The sequence below is a fragment of the Hirundo rustica genome, chromosome 7 (genome assembly GCF_015227805.2).
Source record: "Hirundo rustica isolate bHirRus1 chromosome 7, bHirRus1.pri.v3, whole genome shotgun sequence".
NCBI classification, from domain to species: Eukaryota; Metazoa; Chordata; class Aves; order Passeriformes; family Hirundinidae; genus Hirundo; species Hirundo rustica.
Window position 1 is genome coordinate 12148957 of NC_053456.1, and position 26381 is coordinate 12175337.

At 40.1% G+C, this 26381-nt stretch overlaps 2 protein-coding genes across 8 annotated transcripts in view; both read right to left on the minus strand.

Annotated features, from left to right (window-relative positions):
- The window catches only part of EPB41L5 (erythrocyte membrane protein band 4.1 like 5), a 52721-nt gene extending 36902 nt beyond the window's left edge, over nucleotides 1-15819 (minus strand). For 2 of the 5 annotated variants that reach the window (XM_058421305.1, XM_040069410.1), the window contains exons 1-3: nucleotides 15519-15633; nucleotides 14521-14705; nucleotides 4173-4277 (exon numbers count right to left, since the gene is read on the minus strand). In XM_058421305.1, coding sequence (XP_058277288.1) covers nucleotides 4173-4277; nucleotides 14521-14705; nucleotides 15519-15618 — 390 coding nt within the window. In that variant the 5' untranslated portion in view covers nucleotides 15619-15633. Of the gene's footprint in view, nucleotides 1-4172; nucleotides 4278-14520; nucleotides 14706-15190; nucleotides 15315-15505; nucleotides 15634-15690 lie in introns of those variants that run through there. The other 3 variants (XM_040069411.1, XM_040069412.1, XM_040069414.2) reach the window with 3 other exon arrangements.
- Nucleotides 15820-19557: 3738 nt separating this feature from the next.
- PTPN4 (protein tyrosine phosphatase non-receptor type 4) overlaps nucleotides 19558-26381 on the minus strand; it is a 108152-nt gene continuing 101328 nt past the window's right edge. For all 3 annotated transcript variants that reach the window (XM_040069395.1, XM_058421315.1, XM_040069394.1), the window contains one exon: nucleotides 19558-24732. In XM_040069395.1, coding sequence (XP_039925329.1) covers nucleotides 24646-24732 — 87 coding nt within the window. In that variant the 3' untranslated portion in view covers nucleotides 19558-24645. The remainder of the gene's footprint in view (nucleotides 24733-26381) is intronic.

A 26381-nucleotide genomic window follows, 5' to 3' on the forward strand; every position in this document is an offset into this window, starting at 1 on the left:
CAACTGTCACATGGGAGGACAAGTTACTGCCCCACCTACTAATGCTAATTATAAGCTATATACTGGACAAGAAGCCAAAATAATGGCTTGACTTACACTGTGTACAGCAGCATGTGAGAAAAGCTACACTTGGCAGATTGAAACACCTACACCTATACACTGTGCTCCCCAAAATAATTGCACTTAATCGCTCTGCTGAAGAGTTTACACCAGAAGCTAAAGCTGGAAATCCAACACACATCTAGCAGGACAGATCTCCTTCCTAGTGCTGTGTATGGCCAACAGCTCCCTCCTCCAAAGGAGGTGACACCTAAACAGGAAACACAGCACCGTGACCAACATAATTGCATTGACTCAACAGCCAGAGCCAACTACCTGACACACCATGTCATGCACGGTTCACCGTGCCCAGGGAACAACACATCATCAGATCAGTCCCAAATGTCACCTTGCAACTAACACAGATGAACTATATACTTAGCAACACTCCTTTTGTTAAACTGTGTGACATGAAGTTCCCAGTGAGCCCCAAGGAGGACAGAAAAGCAACACGGGTATGAAAAAGAACCAGTATTTTCAGGTTGCACTGCCAAGTGCACATTCCTGCCTCCAGAACAGCCCTGCCTTCTGCGGAGAGCTGAAGTCAGCCTGTAACACAGCCGGGCTGGGACTGATTGCTGTATTAGCTGCAGATGAGAATGTTTAACCATCTGCTGCTGCTGTGCACACAGCTGAGAATGCTCTCATTGCCTATTCAAACTAAGCAGCTACAGAGAGCTATATGAAATGTATCTAATACATTTTAAAAATAAAGCAGGAAGCTTAAGAAGGAATGAAGCAAATATTTACATAAATTTTGCTTACACTACCAGTGAAATGGGAGTTGACCATTTTTTTTTTTTTCTCCAAAGAAATAATATAATCTTTCTTTCCTATTCCATAAACTCACTTGCTGTAAGAGAGAGTTTACTTACTCCTTCCTCCACCAAAAAAAATATAGAAACTACCCAGGTGGAGGTTTGCAGGTGATTTAGATACAGGAATGGCAAGGAGAGCCCCTTCTAGGCTCCAGGGCTGGCTGTGCCCCCCTGTTTCATCTCCCTCCTGTTTTCTCTCATCTCCTCCACATTCCATGGAAGGCAACAGGGAGGCAGGCCCATGACAGGCACGGGTAGCGTTCCACTCTGCTGGGCTCTGACCGCTGCTGCCCACAGGAGCTCTGCTCTGTGGTGAGGTGTGCAAGGGAGAAGGGAAACAGAACTGCTTTTAAGTGGGGGTGGGAATGAAACAAACAAAAAAACCCCAGCCCCAAAGCCTACACATGAATGGACAGACACAGACGTCAAGAAACTCAAGATTTATTCCAAGTGATTAAAATGGAATTCAAGTGGACCTGGAAAAGAAGTTTACTTTCGATGAGGGTTTGCACAGCACAGTCTGTTGCTGAAAATCAGAGATAAACTTTGCTAAACACAAGACAATACAAACAACAGACTGTGCAGAGTACTGGAAGTCCTTACTAAAATAGTTTGCTGCTGCAGAAATTAAAAACAAAACACATACAAAACCCCCTCAAATCCTGACCCATGGCCACCCAGCAACATTTCAAGAAGTTTGGGCAAATGAGCGTTGTTAAATAAGATTTTGAGGCTAAAACTGGTCTCTTCCTGAACAGCAGACTAGAGTGAACACAGAAATCTCATGAAAACAACAATTCTTTTACTTCACTAATTGTTTCAAGAATGTCTTTAAAAAAGCTATTAGTTGAATACTAAAATACAAAATGCCAGCAAGAGTTTGTTATCTGGGTTTCCCCCACTCACCAGGAAATCTTTAACACCCAACTAGTGATTACTTCAGCAGCAGAAAAGAATGAAAAAAAGCAATCCTTCAGTCCTTCACAATAACCTGCTGAAAACTTACTTGTAGTTAAAACAAGTGTGGGATTTCTAAAACTTTTGTATAACTATGTGTTGCTAGTTTGTATCAGTAAAAGTAACTAGCAAATATGGCAATAATCTTAGATTTAAACTGGGTAGCAGAAAGATTATCTCCTTCATAGCCAGCGGACAATTCTGTGTGCAGTAAGGGACTGGATTCTTACACGATTTATCTAGCAGGTCTCCTGAATTATCTTGGACAAGTCACTTGATTAGCGTCTGTTCTTTGTTTTCCAGCTGCAGATTGGGTTTCTGCTAGAACTTGCCAGTTCCTTTTGCAGGAATGGCTGCTATCGCAACAGTTCTTCATTTCTTAAAGCAATTAATTATCTCTGGCTGTTGCATTCTGCTCTTCTGGCAAAATGCAATCTTTTCTGCTTCATTATACATAGTCCATCATTAAGGTCCAGTTTAAACAGATTGTTATCTCTACTCTGCTGCTTTTCAGTCATACACAGTTAAGAAAATTAAGCAAACCAAGTTTGAAATCCCCTGTACCTGGTAGATTGTGCAGTATCAAATATTCTCTGGACTGGCAGTAATAATCTGCTAGACAAAAGCAGGCATGAGCCACTGCTGTGGCAGAAAAGATTAACTCCTAACACATTTCAAGATGAAATGGATTTCCTAGCAGATCAGAAAGAGAAAAAATTATAATATAGGTAATTCTACCAGTTAAAACTAACCCTCTGAATTCTTATGAGATCCTAGAGACAGCAAAATACATCAGAAGCCACATGGCAGAAACTGAGTTAGGATACCTTAACCATAGAGACCATTGTTTTTCCAAAGCAAAAAGATAAATGCAAAGGAGTCCCTCACTATCAATACTCATCATCCTGGAATGCACATGCTGAGGACAGCTAACATGATCTTGAGAAATATAAAATGGTATGCAATAGGCTGTTTTCTCATTTCTGTTGGTATGCATGGTAATGGCATGTTGGTAATGCCATCCATTTGTTAGTGTAATGGTCTTTTTCTCCTTAGTGTTAAATATGTCTGCTCTGCAAGGGCTTTGAGACCACTTTCACTACCAGGAACTACAGACCATCAGCAGCTAATCTCACTGGCCATGAAGTTTGCTTCAGATGCTGAACACCAACGATTTTCTCTGAGGAACACGTTCTCTACAATTACACGCTAAGCATAAAATTCAAGCACAATAATTTTGGAAAGAAGCCATCAGGTTATAAGAGCTTTGGGGTGGAGCACTGTGTCCAAAGCTGTCAGCTTCTTTCAAAGATTCAAGTTTGTAATTTTTTTTTTTTTTTTACTATGTACAAAGTTGCAACAATTAAGACATCACCTTCAAACTGTTCTGGACACAGGCCTTCACAGAAGTAAAGGAATATAAGTCATGGCCTCCATTTTTATATGCTGACCATGAACAATTTAGATATTTAACTCAACTGTCTGTGCTTCCCCTCTGCCATCCTAAGCATGAAATAATTCTGAAGTGGCCTTGAAACACAAAACCAATTAGGTTACACATCTAACAAATAACATTGACAAATGCAGCAGGAAAATGCAGATCTCATTCTACCCGGGGATGTTGGGCTAAGTGAATTCAAGTTTAAGTTCCAGGGATGCAAAACAAAGCCCACAAGTGAAAGAACTGTGGTTGCTTCTGATTTGAAGATCTGTTACATTTTTAGAAACACACCGTAAAACACCAACAAACTTGGACTTGGAAGAACTCAAACGGATACATACAAACACACCCGTATCCTCCTAAAAAATTACAGTTGCAGGTCTGAGCCACAACTAATTTGAAGGAATCAAAGGCATACCCCTCTTCAAGCAGACATTAACAAAGTGACTTTTGCTGACAAGAAAGCTGATGGCATTTGCAAAGGAAAATCTTCTCCTCTCTGTATAGCACACAACAAAAGGGCCAAGCACACATTCTAGTTTTGCTCCTTCCTTTCTGTATCATCAGCACCGAGTTTCTAAATGACACACCAGGCTCTGGGGTCCGACTGGACCAGCCAACCTAGTGACAACAGGAGGTGTGACAGGAACATGTGAAAACAAGAAAGGGAGAGATAACAGCATGGTCATATGTTAGAGTGCTGCAGGTGGAATTACACTTGGGGACACAGAAAAATCACACACCACAGAGCTTCAGCACAAAATTTAATTCACAAAAGGCAGCTTTCTTGTCAGCATTTTTGTCAATATTAGGATTTAACTTTTAGACTCTTGCTTAAAAAGAGCGTAACTACTCACTGCCACTTGTGCTGAATCCATGAACCTTAATCCAAAGTAGTCGCTTTCTATAAGGTCCAGATGATACATGATTTGTTCAAACAGGAGCTGGCCTTTGGCTTTTTTCTGAAAAGATAACAGGATTTAGTACACAGCAGGGAGATTTATTATAGCATCTACCTTTTTCTCTCCACACATTATATTCTAATTCCAAAAATTTAGTTTCTGAAAATATAAGGTGGACACCTTTCTTTCCCTTCCCCTCATATTTCTGATGGTTGTTTTTCTCTAATGTACACCCCACAAGAAACATATAGAATATCCATAAAGAACTTCCATAACCTCCTTTTTTGGAAAATGTCAACACTGACTTGCCCAACAGAGCGCTAAAATGTCATTTTATCATCTTTCTTTTTAGGCTTTCCTTACTCATTGACATTCAATAGAAATGGAAACACAGCCAGCACAATTGCAATAACCAATGTACTGGAAAACTTTAGGAGCCAAGTACAGCAAATTGCTTATGAATTTACTACTGTTTGGTATCTAGGCCAGTTTAGAAGCAGATAGCAAAGCCTACTGAATTAGGAGATAGGAGATAGCATTCCATTAGCAAGTGCTTTTAACAACTACTAGGAAACAGTCTGGGGCAAGCAACTTGAATAAATAGCACTTAGATATCACATTTACAAAACCAAGTTCATAAAACTAACTTCTAGGTGCAAAAAGCCAGCTCATATGCTCATACACAATTGATGAAAAAAACAGCTCTGGCCCCAAGGAAACATCACTTCTACAGCGATGAGCTAAAAAATTAAACAGTTGTTTTTAAAGAGAAGGCACATAAATAGCGCTGAGAAGTTTCTACATAACATATATTTTTCATGCTAAAAGCACCTTTATAACAATAAATGGAAATAATAGCTTAAGAGTTATTATACCTAAGATGCTTATATGTAATTAAATAAGAATTATTAATATATTAATAACTTATTACATCAGAGTAAAGGTCATATTGTTAAAAAAATTAAATGCAAAGAAATGCAGACATTATTTCTGCTTACTCTGCCAGTAGTTTAAGGATTTCTCTATTTCTCTAAAGCCACCATCTTGCAATCTTTTACCTCAATATTTATAAATTCACAACAAAGAAATGGGGTAACTTTCTAAGCATATATTTAGTAAGCAAGTAATTAGCAGATTTAGTACAGCTCTCAAAATTCTGGGCCAGACAAATTTTTGTTCTCAGAAATAATCTGGTTTAATCAGTAAGTAATATCTAAGTAAGTAAAGTTGCATGCCATAATTTTTGCCACCTTCCTCGACCCTGATCAAGTATTTTATATTCAACTGTGCAATCACCATCATTGGTTTACTTGATATATCAGCTAAATCAAACACAACATATCACAGCTCAAAGAAAAAAAAAAAAAAAACAAAAAAGTTTATAAACTGAGTCTGTCTAAGCAAATTCTCAGTTATTTCCTTCCAGGCACTGGGGAGAATATCAGGAATGGAAGGCATCAGGGCCAGCAAGCAACTTCAGAAACACAGAGCATCTACAAAACGTTGTATAATGCAAATACTAAATGTCAACCTCATCAAATTCATTCAAAGTGTTTTCTGTTGGTCTCAGGAAAAAAATACTTCTCAGGCAATAACAGATTTATTAAACACCAGCTCAAATAGAAACCTTAAGGCTAACCATCTATACATACAAACCCATACTTTTCTTCCATTAATTGAGTCTGTAGCCTCAGTCTTGAAAGACCAAGGCATTGGACTGTTGATATTTTTTTCTCAACACAGGATATCTTCTACTTAAACATTAATATAATAATACAAGTGAAATCAATTCAGCACATGCAACAGCAAATCTAGAAAAACGCTCTATGTTGCATGAAACTTTCAGGAGCTTGTCTAAAACCAGTGGAAAATCTCCCCTTACTGAGCAGAACATTTGAGATCCCTCTCAATTCCTTTGTAGGTCATCTTTAAAAAGAGCAATTAAACCAGTTATCTCAGCCAAATTCCCTGCCGGTGACAGAAGCACTTTGACTCCAGCCTGGAATACTACACATATTACCCACGAGCAAAACTTCAATTTCTGCAGTGTCAAATTAGTTTCACAGTGCGTTCGCCATTTCAAAAAATCTCAGCAGAGAACTCGAAGATTAATTGGACCCAGAATGACTAATGTGGGATAAAGTCCCTAAAGAAGCAGTGGAGCAGCTATGGAAAGATCTGCAGGACTTCTGGTTGTTTTCTAACTTAAATCACCAGGGCTGTCAACATGGAATTAATTATGTACTGCTTTGCATATGACTTAAATCACTAGCAGCTGTATTTGGTGCAAGTCAGCAAAAGTGTCACATGTGCTTTACTTACGAAAGTCCTTCCTCTTAAACAAACAGCAACCAAAAATATTAATGGATTGTAACCAGTCAACTTTTATGAATCAAAATGAACTTCTTTGTATTCCATAAAACTGTGCTCTCAAGAGTTTTTAAAGAGCAAAGACACACTTTTATTATATGTTCTTGTGAAAAATTTCCCCTAATTTTCTAATGGCAACATTGGTGCTAATAACATCAAGGTTGTGGGTTCAATCCCGGTATGGGCCATTAAGAGCTAGACTCAATGATACGCTTGGGTTCCTTCCAACTCAGAATATTCTGTGAAAGTGACATTTTCATCCTGCTGCTGTCCCAAGCTCCCTCCCCGCTTTCTTTCCCTTACAGCAGAGCTCAGGTTACACTCAAAGGACAAGTATTTTCAAACTGTTTAATGATGAACTATTAACAACTCCACTCACACGGTTAGTGCTGGTCCTCCCTTCAGGGCACAAATTAAACTTCTCATGGGTTTGTAGTTCAGTAAAACCCGACTACTTGATTTACAGAGTTTGCTATTCTCTCTAGGAAGAAACAGCAAACATCTCACAGCAGGAGAATCAACAAGAGAAAAACGCAAATAAAATATACCATATATATAGGGCAGGACCTCTCCTGGTTTTACCACACTGGATAAAATCACCTTCTGATCACTCCGGCATGAATCACGGGCCCCCCTCCCCCCAAGGAAAGGGATGCTCCCAGCTAATGACATCTCCCGCTGCTCTCAATAACTGCACTTGCTGGCTGTGGTGTTACACAGGCCGGGCTTAGCCCCGGCAGCTCAGCAACAAGGCTGGGTGTTCACCTCGGCGCGCTGGTTTGTCCCTCCACTGCCAGGGTAAGGTGATCCCGAGACATTCTCCTCGGCTCAGGCATTTCAGTCATAGCCTAAAACCTGAAAGGCAGCATTTAGACCCCCTTCTCACGGTCTCGGAGTATCGGCTATCTCATGGACACGCATCCATGGGGTAAGTCACCAGGTGCTCCAAACCCGCCTGATGTCCAAGCCACCTTTGGTACCAGAGCAGCCAGTAAAGACCAGCACTGGAGGAGCAGCACAAGCTCACAGTAACTGGAGAAGAGCTCAGGCTGGGGGAGCACCAGCTGAATGGATCACTTGAAGGTTTTAATCACAGCAAAGTAGTTCTTTTTTTTTCCCAAAAATTGAAAAAAAACCCCAAAAACCAAAGACCAAAATACACACCTAATAAATTTACTACTTAAAATACTTATCAGAAAATAATCTCTCCTGTTTATTTCTTTCTTTGTGAAGAAATGGAGGGCCCTATACAAGAGATGAACTCTGAAAAAAATAGATGAATAAGCATTACCTTCATGGGACTTACTGTTCCTTGTGCCTTTGCAGCTGTACTTTTTGTTCAGATTTCAAATGATCATGTTCATATTTTTATTAACAATAATTAACAGTAGCTGTTGTCTTACAATAGCTACCAAGTGGCAAAAACATCCCTTCCTGGTTTTTGTCAACTCCTCAGGAGGGTTACCATTCATATGCACACGAGCTTCCTTAGAAATACACCATTTACACACACACACACACACAGAAGGAATGGATCCCTATTCAGGATTTACAGCTACCCAGTTGCTAGGATGTCACCTATGCATATTTGCAGACCACAGCAGCACGGAACCAACAGATGAGCCTGTCCATTTTTTTAATGAAGTAAATCCTCTTCTTTGAAACCACAGGTTTCAAATAACTAAGCCATGAGAAAGCTCCAACAGTGAGCTCTAAAGGAAGAAGATTTCATCTCAATATCATGCAAACAGTGTCAATAGTTAACACCATTAACGTTTGCTAGAGAATTGGAGGGTTAAACCCCCTTATCTTTACAAAGGCAGTGTTAGAAGTATACATTATTTGTATCACCCTGATCTTCTTATGGCTTTAAGTACTGACCTACAAATGGAGCTGCTCCTCTCCTCAAGTTCCAAGCATCACTCCCCTACCAATAACTTTTCCAAACTCTACAGTCAATTTTCCTCATTCATCTAAAGACGCCACTAGCAGAAAACACTAGTTCTGCTTCTCTCTCTGGTTTATCCTCACTTTTTGACAACACTGCCATACACACTTATGAATATAAAACCCGCAGGCTGGAAGGCTGGGGAGAATTTCTACCTCCAAAGACACAGCTTATCAATTATTCTATTTACTCAGTGTCTCACAAATACAGGAAAGTAAGCATTTGGGATTAAATATTTTGTTCTTTTATTCTCAGGAGAAAGAAGGCATTTCCCAAAAATCTTCATAACAAAGAAATTATTTTAATATCCATCCTAACTGTATATTCATTAGAGTGCTATGTAGATTTTAATGCACTGTGCCCAGGCTTATTGACCCTATTACATAAGAAGACAAAGACCCAAAATATTCATAGCTGTCAGTATGTCAGTTTGTTTTGTGGAAGTCTGTTTCAATTTCCTGGAAGTTTTTATCTTCCAACTACCAATTTGATTTAACCAGTTTTTTTAATTCTTTCTGATACAGAGTATATCCAAATTGCTTGTTCAGCATTAAGGTTTACAGATTAAATTCCTTTCCCCATTACATTGTCAAACATTTCAGTTTTATTTGGTGTTCCACCTGCAGGTTTCTCATGAGCACTCTGATTAAGAGCACCAGAGATTCGAAAGCCTTTGAGCACTTCTGCAGAGGCAGTTCAGCAGGAAATCAGGACTTCAAATAAAATTCGCTGTGAGTTACGAATGCTAAACTCTCAGGCAACTAAACCAGCCTGCAGCACCAGCCCCAGAAACACTCTGGCAGCACACTGCAGGCCAATTTACTCTGCAAGCAGCACAGACTGCTGCCAGCTGCTCCCTTCCTCCCTCCTTTCCACCAGTGCCAGGGCATGGAGCACTGCACCAAGACTGAAATGCTGGGGGGCAGGCAGTCTGTGCTGCTCACACGGGCACAGCAGCTCCGCATCCCCCGCTCCATCTCCCCACAATTCCAGTCTGGCTCCCCAGGAAGCGCTGGCTAACCCTGCACTATGGCCGGGCCTCTCACACCACACTGACAGCACTTCTGCTTTGGAACACACAGCTCACGACTGATTTTGTCCAGTTCCAGTCCCCTAAAGCTCTTTTAGAAGTTTAAGCGAACACTCAAAAGCACGTCAATATTTTCAGATAGAAGATCACATGGGAAAAAGAGTTTTAATACTAAACTTTAGAGCCTTAGCACACGCATAAAGGGGCATGCTCAAATGTTTATGCTATTACTACTTTTGTCAGCTGAGCTTTATTTTGAAACTTTAGAGGTCAGCCTTGAAAACTAAGAGCACTCATTTTATTTGATGACTGATTTTTTGACATTTTTAGCAGTATTAGATTTTCTTGTTAATCAGCACCCATGCCAGGAACAGCATTATGTATTTCATATTTGAATCCATAAATATTCAGCAAGTGGCCATAAATATTCTACAAGTTTTTTGATACACCAGAGTGGATTACTGAGTAACATCAACTATCACAACGCATCTCTGATCTTGCAGTTGGATCAACACAAATCATCTCTCCCTAAACAAACTCATTGGCAGTCATTAATGATTTCTGCATTCCAGACAGATTTCTTAATTTTGTTTAAAATATCACTACAGATACAGCCTTTTTAATCCCGTTTTTTACTCCAGAAGTCTAAGCTTAGTTCAACCCCACTATTACACACAGCCTGACCTTGTTTTAATACTTCATTATAATAAGGACAAAACCATGTCATTTTGCAACCTCCATATCAAATTTCATGCATGCGTAAGTAAGGGATATTCCAAGATAAAAAACTACTCAGAGAGCATCCATTCTCATAATTTCTGTCTTTCATCCTAAACCACCAGGAAGTTTTTACCTAAAACTTTGCACGTACAGAAACTGGAATACAATTAACACTCCATTATCCATGAGAAGATTATGTAAATTGTGGGTTAGGCAGGGTCAGGTTTTTTCCTGAAACACCGCTGGCTTCCACGAAGTAGAGTTCTGCTTCCATAAGACCCTACGCTTACTATCTGTCTCTCTGGTAAGGCTGACCTTGCTATCCCACAGAAAGCAATCCAGAAATTATAAAAAACGATGCACATCCCAAGTGCATGTATTTACATTATTTATGTTATCATTTCTCCCCCATCTACATTATCTTTTCCCTCTCCCAGTTAATACTGTGGATAGCTCAGAACTTATGAAACAAATATTCAATTTTAAAATTGTTTGACTTTTAAATTCTCTGAAGATCTCTGTTTCTCAAAACAGCACTTTATTTCAAATTCTTGACCAACATTTTTGTTCCCAACTATTTCATAGTTGCTGGTGACCCCAGATAAAAACAGCTTTCAAGTTCCCCCCAACCAACCTGTCTTTCCTCACAAACCACGAGCACCAGGAGAGCCAGTATTCCAGCTGTTGAGGGCTTCCCTTGACAGACAAGAATGGTATGACTGAGCTGATGGAATCTTCAGGTAATAAACCAGGGCTGTTCACGGCTTTTGAGCTCTGGGAATTCCAGAGGTGCAGTGGGGGAAGATGTAGTTTAGTTTTGCATGGGAACAGGATGAAAAGTAAGATAAGGGATGTCAGCAAAACAGAGTTCTTGTCCTCTAACCACTCATACTACTCAGCAAACATTCCACCCATAGATCTTAAACAATTGGAAGAAAAAGCATAAGGTAACTTTTGTCCTAACTTTTGTTACCCTGAATTCAAGCTAACAGAAAAGCAGAATGTGTAATGAGCAGCATCAACAGCAGCATTTATAAACATGTAGTTTATAAAAACTTCTTAAAGATAAACAAAGTAGCAAGCTTCTTAGTGTTTCACTAAGCACATAAGTCTGTAAAAATGGCTGAACACATCTGAAGAAACATAAAGCTTCAAAAGAATGGTAAGAGATGAGGAAAACTACCAGATCAATACACATCTTTAAATATGAGATGAAGCTGTGGGAAAAAAACCCAACAACCTGACACCTTTTGATCTGCCCCAAAAGAACACTGATAACTTGCATTAAGTTCATGCCTCCCATTTGGAACATACCAAGTAAATAGTATACATGACACTGACATTCCTCAGTCATTGATACAGCTAAAAAAGCAGTCGATTCTTGCAAAGAATCCAGTCTATGTACTGTGTGTGACTTCAGCTTTGGTGAAAAGTTCAAGTCAGGCATTTTTCTAATTAAAAACAGAAGACACAAAAAAGCAGAAAGATTAAGTGGCTTGACAGACACCAAAGATAAGATCAGTGGACAAAAAGCAGAGTTACTGCTCAAGTCCTGGCTCTGTGTCTAATACGTTAAATCCCAACTGCACCATTTACAACCTGACCCTTCTGTCAAATTGGCAATATTATTAAAATATCACTCTTTGCTACTTAATGACTCTGAAATGTGTTTGGCTTACATGGCAACGTCCCTTCTGGCTGCTTCTTGTTTTTGCCTTTCCTTTTCACTTTTTCTTAATTAAGGAGAAATTCAGCAATCCCAGGTTCAACTATATCAATGATTGTAAATCCAGAATACTCTTCTCAGTAAAAAATGCACTGTAAGGATACATACAGTGAATAGGATACATGCTCAACAACATTTTGAGCAAACTTAAGCCTGGTATCTATCACCTCTAAATGCTTCTTCACCACATTTGGGGAGGCACATGGGGAACCAGATTGGAGAATCGCTCCAGCTGGAAACTACATAACAAAATTATACCGATTATTTTCAGCCACAGCATTTTCTTGACTTAGCTTGCTGCCTGGCTGCTAAAAAACTGTTTCTTCTGCCAAGGGGTATGAGAAAACAAGGACAAACGCAATAATGAAAGCAACATCTTTTCTTCCTGTGGCAGCAACAACTTATGCCACTGTAAAGTATTTGTGTGGCCATGGATTTTAAAAAGTATGGCATTCATTCGTGCCAAGACAGCCCTTTCTCTGGCTGTGAACTAACCTGTTTGCTAAATGATTCATTCTATTTCTTTTTTTAATAAAACCATTTCACAGTGCTTAGGTAGACAACGTGACTGTGCACAAATGAACTGGCAGACCAGAGGGCACCTCTTTGAGAGAAAGAGTTCATTTTAAAGCAAATTTACTGCCAACAAAGTAATAGTACCAGCCTTGGAAAAGATCTTAGCACAAAGGTTCTCAAAGAAAAGTTTTGTGAAAGAAAAAAAAAATATTCATATGTATTTTTAATTTAAGCTTTCCATTTTAGAAAGTAATGTTGCTTTCCCAGGATTTTGTACCCCCCCCCCACTTCATCCCCTGCCTCCCTTACCCTTTTTTCTTTCCTTTTTAAGAGTCAACCCCAAATTATGAATGACGCAAGTGGAGAAACAAGAATAAACACTCTAGGAAGTCTGAAATGAAACATTTAATTTACTTTTAATTCATTACATTTTAATCACTGAAGAAACTGGTACACGTCAGCCACTGATGATGCACTAATTACCACATCTGGCTACACTGATTTAGCATAATTGGTTACTGTTAGTCATAACTTTGATGTCCACAGTCAAGGATCTATATAAGTTTTTAAAGAAAAAAGTCTGGAGTGAGAAGAGTTTCTTGTAGAAGTAAATAGTTACTACTGCACCCTGGTCTGAGATTTATAGGCCAGGTGGCAGGTTGTGACACCTCCTCAGGTTCAATTTATGCTCCTCCAAGCCTTAGAAATGTTGTTAGAGCTGCCAGGAATTTGCCTACAGAGCTGACTCCAGCTCCAAAGATTACTGTGCTGGTTATGCAGAGACACCAATTTAAACTTGAGTACTTTTTAAGTGTTAACTCTTGCTATAAAGTGTTTGTGGGCATTCCTGGCTTCAAATCAAACATCCTAGGCACTAAGCAGCACTGGATATGTTCATTACGCTGCTTCTGAGATTTACAAATTAATTTTACCACACTCCATAAATGATGATCTGTACAGTCATTTTGCAAATAATGATGCCAAAGAATTTCTCTAACTTTAGATTATTTGGGGTTCAGGATATCACAGGAGTTAACAACACTACTCAGTCAAGCTGACTTCTTTGTACTACCTAAACACTCCATGATTAAAAAAGAAAGGGAAGAAAGAGGTGTGTGGGACAGCCAGTCTTGAAATGGCTTTTCTTTCTAGTCAGCAGCTCCAGCGGGATAACTGTGATTGCAGCCAAAATCCTCTGGAACTAGCCAGGTCTGGAAGATCCACACCTTCCTAACTTCCTAAAGCTCAGCTCTGTGAGCTTAAAACAAGTCACTAACAACTATAACACATGGTAATAGAAAAACAGAGCACATCACTTCTGGTGCTACTGCTCATCCTGTTGGCCAAAAACAGGTATATAATTAGACAAGCAGAGCAGGCACGTGCATATTAAGGAAGCTTTGGAAATGTAAAACAGTGGCTAACACCTCACTCCGAATAAAGCACCATGCTATGAGACAATCCCTACTATATAATCTGCCCTGAGGAGGGGAAGGAAGTAGATTTTTCCTCTTCCCCTCCCCTTTCAAGTTAGCATTAAAAACTGCATCCATTTCTGACACAAAACCAGACCAAACCCAACCCACACAGAAATTCCTGCTAGAACTTTTGCTCATCCCTCCTCTTCAACAAGTTACACCAAGAGGTTCACCTTCTTCGTCAAGATAGATAGCTCACCAAAAAGAAAATCCAATCCACCCAACAGGTTACCCTCTCTAAGATAAGCCTTAGCACAACAATTACATTAAAACATTAGAAAATGGCCAGTGTGTAAGACACGATGACATCAAGCAAAGCACTCTTGAATTTCAGTGAATTCCAAAGTCAACTATCCTTTCAGAATCCTTCTACAAGCAGTAATTTAGAGGACATCAAGTCACAGGGTCGACTGCCAGCAGCAAAGAGCAAAGCCTTCACCTAACTCGCAAACAGCAATCCACATCAGAAAACACAAACCAAGTGTGTTTCAGGAACACACTTGGATCACCCATACCGGTAAGTCCACGCTGACATCTGTCCCGTCCAGCAGCGCCACTCGGCAGGTAATGATGGATTTGGCGTCCCCAGCTGCAGGGATGTGGGTTGCAGCCCTTTGGGCTTCTCTCAGCCTTTCCTTCTCCGCATGCTTACGCATGGACCGGCGTCCCAGCGTGCGGCGGAAAAAGCTCAGCATCTTTGCTACAAAACCCAAGAGAGAAAATAAACAGGGTTAAGTTTTCTATAGAAGAAAACCCCAAAACCAAAACAAACAAACCTCAAACCCAAACAAAGGGGGGGGAAAAAAAGAAAAAAAAAAAAAAAAAAACGCAAAAAAAAAAAAAAAAAAAAAGCGCCTGCAATAAAGTTCTTAGAAAATCCCAGGCTTTGATAAAGAAAAATCAAAAAGTCCAACAGATTTTCACTTTGATTTAAGGACCCACAGTCTTTGGCTGTGAAAGTCTTTGAAAAAAACCCAGCCCAGAACTTTGGCGACCGTTGGGTGACTTTTTGGGACTACACCAAAGTACGCGAAAGGAAAAAACCGGCGATCGTGCAGATCTCCTACTGTTTCTGTGCAATCTTTCATTAATACAAACGCCACCGCGCGTTTCTCCGAGACGGTGATCTTCCACAGCTGGGAAGCAACTAAGCACTTCATACCACCGGCTCCTTTCCTGACTCACACGCTGCACCTCTCCCATCGAAAACAAGCGATAAGCGACCCTTCCCGCCCCAGAGCCGCGCTCACAGCTCTTCGTGCAAGAGCGGCTCCCGCAGGACTGCCGAGCGCCCCTCGGGCACGGCGCTTCCCGTCGCGCTGCACGGCCCACACCCGGAGCTGTGCGGGGACTCAGCCCCGGGCCCGAGGGTCGAGCCCCGGCCCCGCCCGGCGCCTTCCCCGCCCGCTCCGACCCCTGCCCGCGGCGCCCCTGCCCTTATATAACGCCCCGGCCCCGCGGCCCCGCTCCGGGCCCGCCCGGGGACCGCGGCGGCCTCACCTGCCGGGCTCACCTGCGGAGCTGCGGGAGCGTCCCCGCGGCGGCTCCTCCAGGCCCCGGGGGCGGGCGGGGGGCGGTGAGGGAGCCCCGGGAAGGGCCGGGCCGCCGGACATGGCGGAGCGACGTGGGAGGCCCTTAAACGGGCAGCGACGCGCCGGCCGTTCCCTCCCCCCGCGCTCACTCACCTGGCGGCTCCCCCGGCCGCGCTCTCCTGCTCGGTGGCGGCGCGGAGATGGAGGCGGAGGGCGGTGGGAAGGGAGCGCGGCAGGCGGACGGGAGAAGGAACTCTCTGCTTCCCGCCGCGCCGGGAGCCCATCGCCCCTTTAACGGGGCGGGGCCCGCTGGAGAAGGGGCACCCCCCTCTCCCGTGCCAGGTGGTTTCGCCCGGCGGAGGGGCCGCCGCGGGGGGTGGGGGGGCCCGGCGCGGACCACGTGCTGTCCCGGGGGGGTGGGGGCCAGCGCGGAGCCCGGCGCGGCCCCGTGGGGCTCTCCCGGGGACCCTGCCACCCCTGGGGATTGAGCCTTCGGGACGCGTTTCAGATGATTTCTCAAAAGTTCTGGACTTTTTGCTAATGCGGCGTGGAGGTTTCCCCTCTGTGCTGCCCAGCGGGAACTGGAACCTTTAGGCAAACGCGCGCTTAAACCATAAAATTTGTAAGAAAATCGTATCTTTAAACAGTGCCTGAAAGGGCAGCATTATCAGTGTAATAAAGCGGAGTCGTCTACAAACGAACGCTGTTAGCATTTATATACTGAAATAAGGCTACAAAATGCAGTTTGTATTTTCAAGTCCTTCAAACCCAGACGCACAGCCTGTGCTCCACGCTTCCATCGCTTTTCTTATGTGTTACTCCAGCCCCTGGCGACAAGCCCCGCTCCTCGGCAGCAACTACAGAGGGCTGCACTTTACTGCGTTGGTTTTTATTACACAAACATGTGTCCAAGCCAGTATTTGAGGAAAACCTCAGGAAAGGCAATATAAACTCTCCGTGCGTAATGCCAGCTAAGAGTGACAGAGCTCGGAGTAAAGGAGCTCCAGACACCCTCAAACTCCCAGGATAACAGGGATCGTTAATAGTCTGGGACGGCAGATACTTGGGCTAAAGATAACACAGCATTTTTTATGTTCAGCTCTGAATCGCAGGCAGAGACACCCGGTCAGTCCCTGGCAGGCAGAGGAATTGGCATAGCGAAACCCGCATTAACACCTCAGCTCAGTGCCTGAATCGAGCTCCCTTGGTGAAATGCAGAGGAAAATTAAAAACTGCCAGGTAATTGCTCACCCTTTGCCGACAAAGCAACAAGCTGATTTTACTAAATGTCTGTTGACAACAGATCGCTCTCCTGCCGCTGGGAGGAGCAGGGTGAGCTTTGAGGAAAGGTGAGATTCACGTTCATGTGCCTGTTTATTCAGAAAGGTGAATCACAAAACGGGAGGAGGGATTTAGATATCTACTTTTTATCAGAGGAGCAGGGATTATGCTTGCTGTCAGCAGCTTGTCATGAAATACCTGCGGGAGCTTGCAATAAAGTTGCCAAAGAAACCATACAAAATCTTACTATATTTAACATGGAAAAATAACTTATCTTGCGGATTTGCAGATACCTGATGAATTCTCAGTGCAGATCAACTAACCAACGGTTTGCATATCAAAGACGCTTAGTTTGGAGTAGAGTTGTGTCAGGTAAATGGCTGGCTATTAAGTCTATTCTCTACAAATTCACATTCTCCCAAAGACAAAGAATTCAGGGAATTCCCTGATTCTTGGACATTTCTCCTAAATTTTCTAACCATCTTCAACTATTCCTCAAATTGATCTTCTTTCCACCAAGCAATTCACAAGCTCTCATGTTGGCACCAGGATTATTTCCTTCCCATAGCTTCAGTGACACAAAAACTTAGTTGCTCATTTTTTGCAATTTCTACTTCACATCACCCTCTTGCTACTCTTCCTGTGATTACAGTCTCCTCCTTCCTCACTATTTACTACTCACATACAGTCTGAGTATGTACAGCACACATTCAACTGCATTATCTGTCACTTGTCTTATATCCAGTCTTCCTATTCCATTTTAAACAAATCTCCTCCTACTGGAATGCCTCTTCTTACATCTGTTTCTCTCCTTGAAGTGCTCTCCCACTAGTTTATACTTCTGTCCTTCAAATCCAAACACGCTGTCCTCACTTTTAAGTCCTGTATTTATCAGTGGAATTAAGAACATACAGGGGTGTCAGACCCTCATCCCTGATGAGATTTTTGTCTTGTCTCCTAAGTCCTTTCATCATCTTTACCCACTTTTGTTCTGAACATCTCCTCACTTTTTGGCAGCAAATATTTCATCACAAGCTTCCATCTGGAATTTTTATTCTTTGTATCAGTGTTCATCATCCCCTCAGCTTTTTGATGAGATTATCATCTGTACCGAACACCATCTCCAATGCATTCACTGTATAAAAGGTAATTTAAAAGTTATTATTCCATTAGAGCAAATCTTGAAGTGTTTATATTTTTTCAGCCAAGCACCTCAATTCCTGATAATCTGCATCCTATTCTAATGCACAATCCATAGGGATGTATTTATGTCATACAATGTCAAGAAGGAAAATACAAAGGGAACATTATCTGGCATCAGATACATATAAATGTAGCACAGCCAAATCATATGTACAGTAGCAAGAAAATCACAAAAAAAAATAATTAAACTTTAAATTACTAAAGCACATCTTTATTTTGCAATTAAACAATTAAGATCCACAAGTAAACTATATATATATTTTCAAGTCTGTACCTAGACAACTATTTGTCAACTGAAATTAAATATATCCACAAAATATGCATAACAGCATTTTTTCACATAATAGAATGAAATTTTACTTAAGACTAAAACAAGACTTGTTAAATGTTAATTAGCATATTTATCCTGGGAACTGCTGGTTTTCGGTAGAAGTTAGTGTATAATTTTAATGGCAAGAAATTTCATTTATCAAAATGAGGACAAATACATAAGGCCCTTTAAAGCATACAGTAGCTGCAGTGACAAAAGCTGAATTTATTTTCATATTGTCCAGTGTTGACCAATTTCAAGTTTCCATCGTTTTCCATCAACCGTCCTGGCTGCTTAGCCAAGATGGAGTATTTAGGTTGTTGGTTTGTTTTTTTCCCTCCCCCTCATGTGCTTTTAAACAAATTTATAGGCAGAAGTCTACTTATGGGAAGAGCCTTTGCGTCCCCCCAATATTAATAAAGGTACACAGGAGTTAGTCTAAACAACAAAAGAGCTGTTCAACTCTGAGATGATTTACTCCACACTTGCAGTCCATCATTCAGCAGTATGAAACTGAGATGAAATTTGACAACTGAAAGCCACAGCTGGAAATGCAAATTAATCACCAGAAGTAACTGGCAAAAATATTGCCACCATCTGATCGTTAATAATGATCTAAATAATATTCTTGCCTTTGTATTTACACGTAGAATAGCACCTGCTACAAAAAAAAACCCCCAAACCTTACACAAACAGCCCTGCCAAATTGACTGGTTAAAATGGGATCACTGGTAAATGAAGCAAACCAAATGGAAAACAAATCTGGATACACTGGATAAGATAAAACCTTCACCCTCTTACCTTAATTTTCCAGTAAGATTATTATAGGCTGTTACTGTGGTGTCCCATTGTACTGAGATAATTGCACCGGATCATTCCAAGTCTAGTCCTTGTGGATATATTCTAGTTAAAGAATAAAACAGCTTATCGTAAACTGTTTAACCCTTTCACTCATGTCTCAGGCCCCTGGCCTAGGTACAAAAGGGTGACAACTTCCTAAAATTTTGTTGTGCATTATCTTTAGTTATCAAAATTCAAATAAGTTAAAAAAAAAAAAAATACTGATTTCCAGGTAATTGATCTAATGTTAAAAATAATGCTTAGCAGAAACATTTACAGTAAACATAGTTAATTTGCAGCTAGCTGAGAGAGATCACAGAGGTAAATTTACAAGTACCCTGTAAGTTTCTATTTGCACCTTTTTTTTTTCCTTTTTTTTTGTTTTCTTCCCAAATGCAGGCTTCATATTTCTATTAAGACAAGAAAATTGAGATGATACCATTATCTTATTAATACCTATTTTCTGAAAATCCCTCAGAAATACATCAACAAGAAATGGTTGGAACAATAGAAATCATTCGTACCAGGGTATAATCCGAATCATCTCTGTACAGAAACACATTAAGAATCTCTCTCCAAACCCAATTTATTTTGTCCAATAGTTCAGTCAGTAGTAAGCATGAGATAAAGTGCTACTATTCAAACATCAAAACACTTTGAAAAAAATGATCCTTTAAAATGTGTAAGCTTGCTAAATATGAAATACAAGAACCAACAAGCTGCCAGCCAGTCCGTGAACCACCGTTCTTGCTACAGCGGAATAGAATCAGATATTTTTGTGGCTTTTTTAAAATGAAGCTTCTAATCAAAATGTCTACCTTTTTACAACTGAGTATTTCAGCATTTTTTAAAAGGAAGTCATTTATCTCTCCTTTGTTACCACTGAAATCTCAATGAGGAAAACATGCCAAAGCCAATAGCCAGAATTTACAGCTTATGCACCAGATCTCATACTTGTAGCGGGAGAAGCCCTGTGAAAAGGCAGACACCTGTGGGAGTGACAAGCACAGAGGTAAAATCCTGTGAGAAGGAACTGGCCTTCTTTGCAGACTTCTAAACAAAGAAGTGACTAAGTGCAGTGGGATAACAGAGACTGGACAGAACAGTTACACTGAAACAAACCAACCATTTCCTCCTTCTAACCGTTTCCCAATCACCACTAATTATAAATCCCTGCATATTCATGCAAGATCCACAGTTAATCAACGAGTATGTTTTTACCAGATCTTAATACTGGATCCTAGCACTAGAAGTAGCAATGGAAAGAACCTTTTCAGTCTCAAGGCAAAAGATGGGTACTAAAATTGGCAAATACACCCAGCCCAGCCAACTGGGGACCTGAGATGTCAGCTACAAAAAGACTGCAACTGGTATTAGAGGACACTGATACTGGTGGAAGTCCAAATATGCAAAATTTTTATATGGACCATAACCAAATCACTTCTTTTATCCTCAGGGCTGAAGGGCTTGCTGACTGCCTGCGCAGGAGCTCTACAGTCAAAACTACAGCACATGTACTAGACAACCTTCTTTTGCTTGGAAACTGGTGGATCTGTAGAGCTTTTCATGCTCATGTTAATTCCCTGAGCCATCAAACATCACCCACACACCTGCACACACACTGCATAAGCATAAAAATATCACATAATCCAGCTCCACAGCATACCTGGAGCTCCAACATCTCTATGCCAGACCTTCCCTTGTGCCCGTTTCCCTGGGCAGTGCAACTGCAGCACGTCCGCTGCATTTTGGCCCTTCCACAGGTACCACGAAGTTTTTTGGAAGGTCTCCACTGAAAGTTGCCAGCTACACAAGTTCCTTAACAAACTCCTCATGTTTCTTAATGTCCCAACTGCTTTCTCATCCATTCTTTACTAGATGGTGTGCCAGACTGTAATCAGATATTTTGGGAGAAGTGTTATTGCTTTATCTATATGGCATATATGCTTTTGAGATTTAACAGAGAAACATGGAACAAATGTCAGCTAGCATTAAATCTAGTGAGAAAAAAACCCCAGCCACTCACTTTTTCATAACTGGGAGAAAACAGATAAAAATGAAATGCATAAAAGCAGTATTTTACTGCTTAAGACCTATAAGTGATGAAAATACCAAATGCTTTCAAATTCAAGATAAATGAATTTTTCAGCTCTCAGTTATCTGGATATCTAATGCAGTATTTCTCAAAGTGGACTGGCTGACAATCTGTAGGTGGTTTAAAAAACAATATCTGTATCTTATTTCATATTTAGCAAAAACAAAAAATGCTCCCAGAAAACACTCAAAGCCCCCACTAGAGCCCCATGTCTTTTGACAAAAAAAACCCTCAAGCCTTCAAATCCATTTTAAACAAGAGATGGTAGTGGTAGTTTTCAATCTGAACCTAAAAGTATAACCAAATATCTTAACATTTTACATTGGCACAAAATTGTCATAATATTGCTCTTATTTACAACGAAAACTACTTTTTTTTTTTTTTTTTTCTTTCACTGGATTTGTATCATGGAAGTGTTACAAACATACTCCTTCCCACACCCACCCAACATTTTTCCTAATCAAATGGTATGAAAATAATTATTCATAAAATCCAACAGTCATAACACCAATCACATAAAGGTCTATAAGTCATTATGTCTGAAAGATACATTCATGTTTTGTACAGCATGAAACATACAAAAACTTCTTTAAAAAACTCTTAAAGATGATACAGATCTTCATAACCCAAAGTAAAATATTATGCAGTTTTGCTTTTTTTGGCCATATAAAAATATTTAAAAGGCCATTTATACCACAACAGGTAGAAAAATTTAAATGACTGATTTCTGGTGCAGAAAGGCTTCAGTGCTGTTCTCTTTTCCTTTACCTTTAACCTGGCTTTGGAGATGCCAAAAGCCACTGAGTCGCTGATGCCCAATTAATTAAGAATAGGTACTTTGTTCCAATTTTTTCCCCAGTGCAGATAGTTACAAGTCAGTGCAGAGGAAAATTTTGAAGAGACCTATTATTCTTGCCTGTGTCTGTAATCAAAACTGTAATGGCAGATTACAAATAGATTTCACACACTTAATTGTGGTATAAATGGGACTTTTGAACTTGAACTGCTACGGCAATTTTACGCAAGAGTATTTAAATATGTGACATACCAATGCTATATAATGCTCTGTTTCTGATTTCCCTTAGAATAACAGGGCAAATGCTATTTTTGTTTACAACTTAACCATGAAGAAAATTTTTTTTAGTATAATGGATGAATTATTTTACTTTTTGGACATTAAGTGTTGAGTTCAATATAACCTTCTAACTAGACAGCAACTCGGCTAATAACCTCATCACATGGAAGTTAAAGAACGATAAAAAATACTTTTTATTTGTTGCAAATGGCTTAAAATATAACTGAGATTAAAGCTACCATATTACTCTTTTGCAGTTCAGTTCAGATCCAGATATTCTTGTAAAATTTATTTTTCACTGAGGGATAACATTGCCTTAAGCATCAAATCTAGAAATATAAGTAACAGAGCCACAGCCCTCCTAATATTATTTTGTTTTCTAAAAATATTTAAAACTCTCTCTGACATTTGGCATTGTGGTTCTTGCTCATTACTAAGTCATAAGCCAGGATTTCACTTTGCCTGAATCCCTTTTCATTTAATAGTTCATAGCTGATCTGTTTCAAATGTCTATAGAACATAGTATATTATACAATATAATTCTTCAATAGTTAAAAATTATTTAGCGTAGAACTTTCCATTTTAATTCTATGCTATATATATAGCTTACAACAAAATTTAATGGATAAACATTTTCAGGAAACCAATACAATAAATTAAAACCTTTAAATAGAGGGCACAAAGTTATGCTGTCACAGGGCAGTCAAGTAAGTGACTGTTTTTTTCTTACAATATATTACACCGGGTACCTTGCTTCTGACTTGGTTTCTCCTATACTAGAAAAATACTTTAAAATGGGGACACTTATGCATCTTTAGAATGAGCTCAGATACTGTATCAGACAGACATTTCTTACAAATCTTCTACCTATTTAAATAAGAAGCAACCCATACCAACCGGAACAATTTTGCGCAAGCATAACAGAAGGTGACTGGGGTCATTATGAAATTAAATTCTGGGATAACTTCATAGTGTTCTCCTCCCTTCTCCCCTCCAAACAAAGAAAAGAAAAGGCAGACCTGTACGAACATGGCTTGAAATCAACTACAAGGACTTAATGAGTTAGTTAGAAAGTAATGGAATTAAATCACATCTGATTGTAAGTTCAACTTAATTATCAGTGCTATTAAAGAGTTATAGCTAATCGAGAAAAACAGCTATTCTCAACAAGAGGATAAAACAATGTATCAGCTTCTAATGATCTACCAGCATTTCGTAGTAAGATGCTAGTAAGTTACTAGTTGGAAGGAATGTGTCAGATTTTTCTAATAATTACAACACAGCAGCATACAATGCTCATTCGTTAAGTTGGCAGAGGTGCTTTTGCTAGAGAGAGTAGCATACAGGTACTTGTATAAGGAAAAGAGGGAATGGTATTTCCATGACCCCTTGTGGTAACACATTCCAAGCACCAAGGGCCATTTAAAAAATCTGAACCCATTAAGATAAATATGACAGGACAATACCACCCCCATGGAATCATGAGTGCCTTTCACTGGATGTACGCTGTAAGTCTCAAGGCACTTAAGGGGTTAAGACATAACGCATGCACTAGTTCCCATCACATAATCTGAAATCACACGAATCAGAATACACCAGTGTATGACACACAAGCTGTGCCAAAGAAATGCTGTTTATTTATATGTTGGTTTTTAAAATTTTTTATTATTATTTCATACAAGATGCTGGTAAGTGGGCATTATGCAGCTACTGCTGGGTTAACAGACACCAGCTCTCCTCTAACAACCAGCTGGTCTCTAGTAAGGGTGTAGGACAAAGTGTGCTGCATCAGTAGGCAGTGTGTATCTATCTAGTATTGGCAATATTGCTAATGTTGTAAGAAACAAAACTGTGAGAGTCTGTACATAGGAAATAAACCTAGCACTGGAAAAAGACCATGGCTTAGTGTATTTTTTTCATTTGTTTTTCGTTTTAAGAGACATGGGTGTAAAACAGAGTGAAATAATTCCAAGCCTTGTTTGTAGCAATTCAACCAGAAGCGCAGTATATGGCACTACAATGAAATATCGTAGATTACCCTGAACACAATTAGTTCTTTCAGTTTATGGTTTGTTCGGAGCAAATCACGAAAATAAAGTCTTCAAACAGATGAAGGTCAGAAGTTTCAGAGACTGATTTTGTTTCAACGTAAAGTGCAACAGTGCTGAAGTTTTCAAAGTCCTTTGTCAATTCTTTGCTGTACTTCACTATCATTTCCTGCAAGCAGTATTATGGCACAAAGAATGTTGCCAGTTCATTACAGAGGACAAGATTCCTCAATTGATATCATAGGTTTTTTGCTCTTTACTTATGCAGTGATGCTTGTAAAGGTTTAATAAATCCTTCTTCATACACCTTCAAAATAGCTTCACATACGAATCTGTACTGACTCTGAAAAGGAAAATAGATTCAGTAAATTGAAAACAAATGTAACTGAAAAATATCATTTGGAAACAGAAATGGCCTCTAAGATTTCCCCTCCCCATTCTCTTTACAGGCCAAGCTCTGTGCTTCAAAGTTAGTTTAGGAAAAACAATACAAAAGGAACTTCAGATGAGAGCATTTTGCTTCTCAACAGAAGAACAGGATGAATGGCACTTTGAAGTATATTCTGAAAGTCATACCCAAAACCCCAGTATTATTATTACATCACCTATTTAGTAATTTTCTGCTCTTTATTTCCTTGCTGAAATTTCACCCACCTGAGGTTTCCACGCTCTTGAATTTAGAAGCCATAGTTTCAAAGCACTTTTTCATACTTACATTAACTCACCATATTACTGGCCCCTCCCTGTCAGAATCTGATTTAAAAGAAAACTGTTTCATGTTTTAAAAACCCAGAAAACCTGTTTCTTAGTGTTATATAATGTCTAAGTCTTCAATGCATCCAAGTCTAGCACCTACATACACAGAAGTGACTAAGTTTGTTTTATACAAATAATAGTTAAAACCCCCGACTGTAATTACATTAGAATATAATGAAAACAAACCGAAATAAACGCAAAGCGCCACAACTCACATTGCATCCTGCACAGATGCGTCTATGCTGGTTAGAACTCCAGCAGTGGCAGTGTTGTGGAACAGCCCTCTCTGTGCAGCAGGGAGTGATGTCAGATCTTACGAGGGAGCATTGACATCCAGCACCAGAACCATTATTTGCTATCCTGTCACGCTTATATCAAAGTTTCATTTCTCTCATTTGTGTAAAATCCGCCTTTGTGCCCAGCGCCCCCCTGCGGACAGCGAGCGAACCCCTCGGGGCACACGAGCCCAGCTCCAGGGGCCGAAGGAGGAACGGGAACGGCTGAGGTTCGTGGGACCTTAAAAAACCAATTCCTTTAGACCTGCTCCCTCTGATACACTGAACGCCTGCTTTTCACTGAACCTTGGAATATTTTTTTTTCCTAAGAAAAATGAGGAGACCAGACGATATTGAGCACGCTGAAAAAATTCAGTTTTTTAAAACCCTCACCTCTGCAACTCCTACCTTTACTAATAACATTTTCTTCCCCTCTACATATGGTAGAAAGACAGTTACCCATCCTGGAGAACTGTCACAAACAGCAAGAGCCATCCTTGGCTCTTTTTCATGCATCATCACCTTTCTCATCCTTCCTGTGCTACCTGAATACAACTTTTTACTGAAACGTGAGTACTGCAACATGAATTCAGCGGCACTGAATGACTGGTGACCTAGAAATGGAGACACACAGACTTTCTGTCAGCCTTGATACTCCCTAAAGAACAAAAAAGTTTTATTCCAATTTTATCAGAGGAACAGCAGCAGGGACATGAAATTTACTACAGTGAGTAGCTACCTTCAAGAAATTGTGATTTGATACTGGATCTAGTGTCTTTTCTTCAAGATGCTTTCTCTCTAAATGCTGTATACTATGTAGAACTACATCAATTACTCATGATTACTCTTTCAAAAACAAACAAACAAACAAACAAAAACACCACCACCACCACCAACAACAAAGCAACCAAAAAAAAAAACCCCAAAAGTCAACTCTGGAAGTACCCAAAGTTTGGAACAA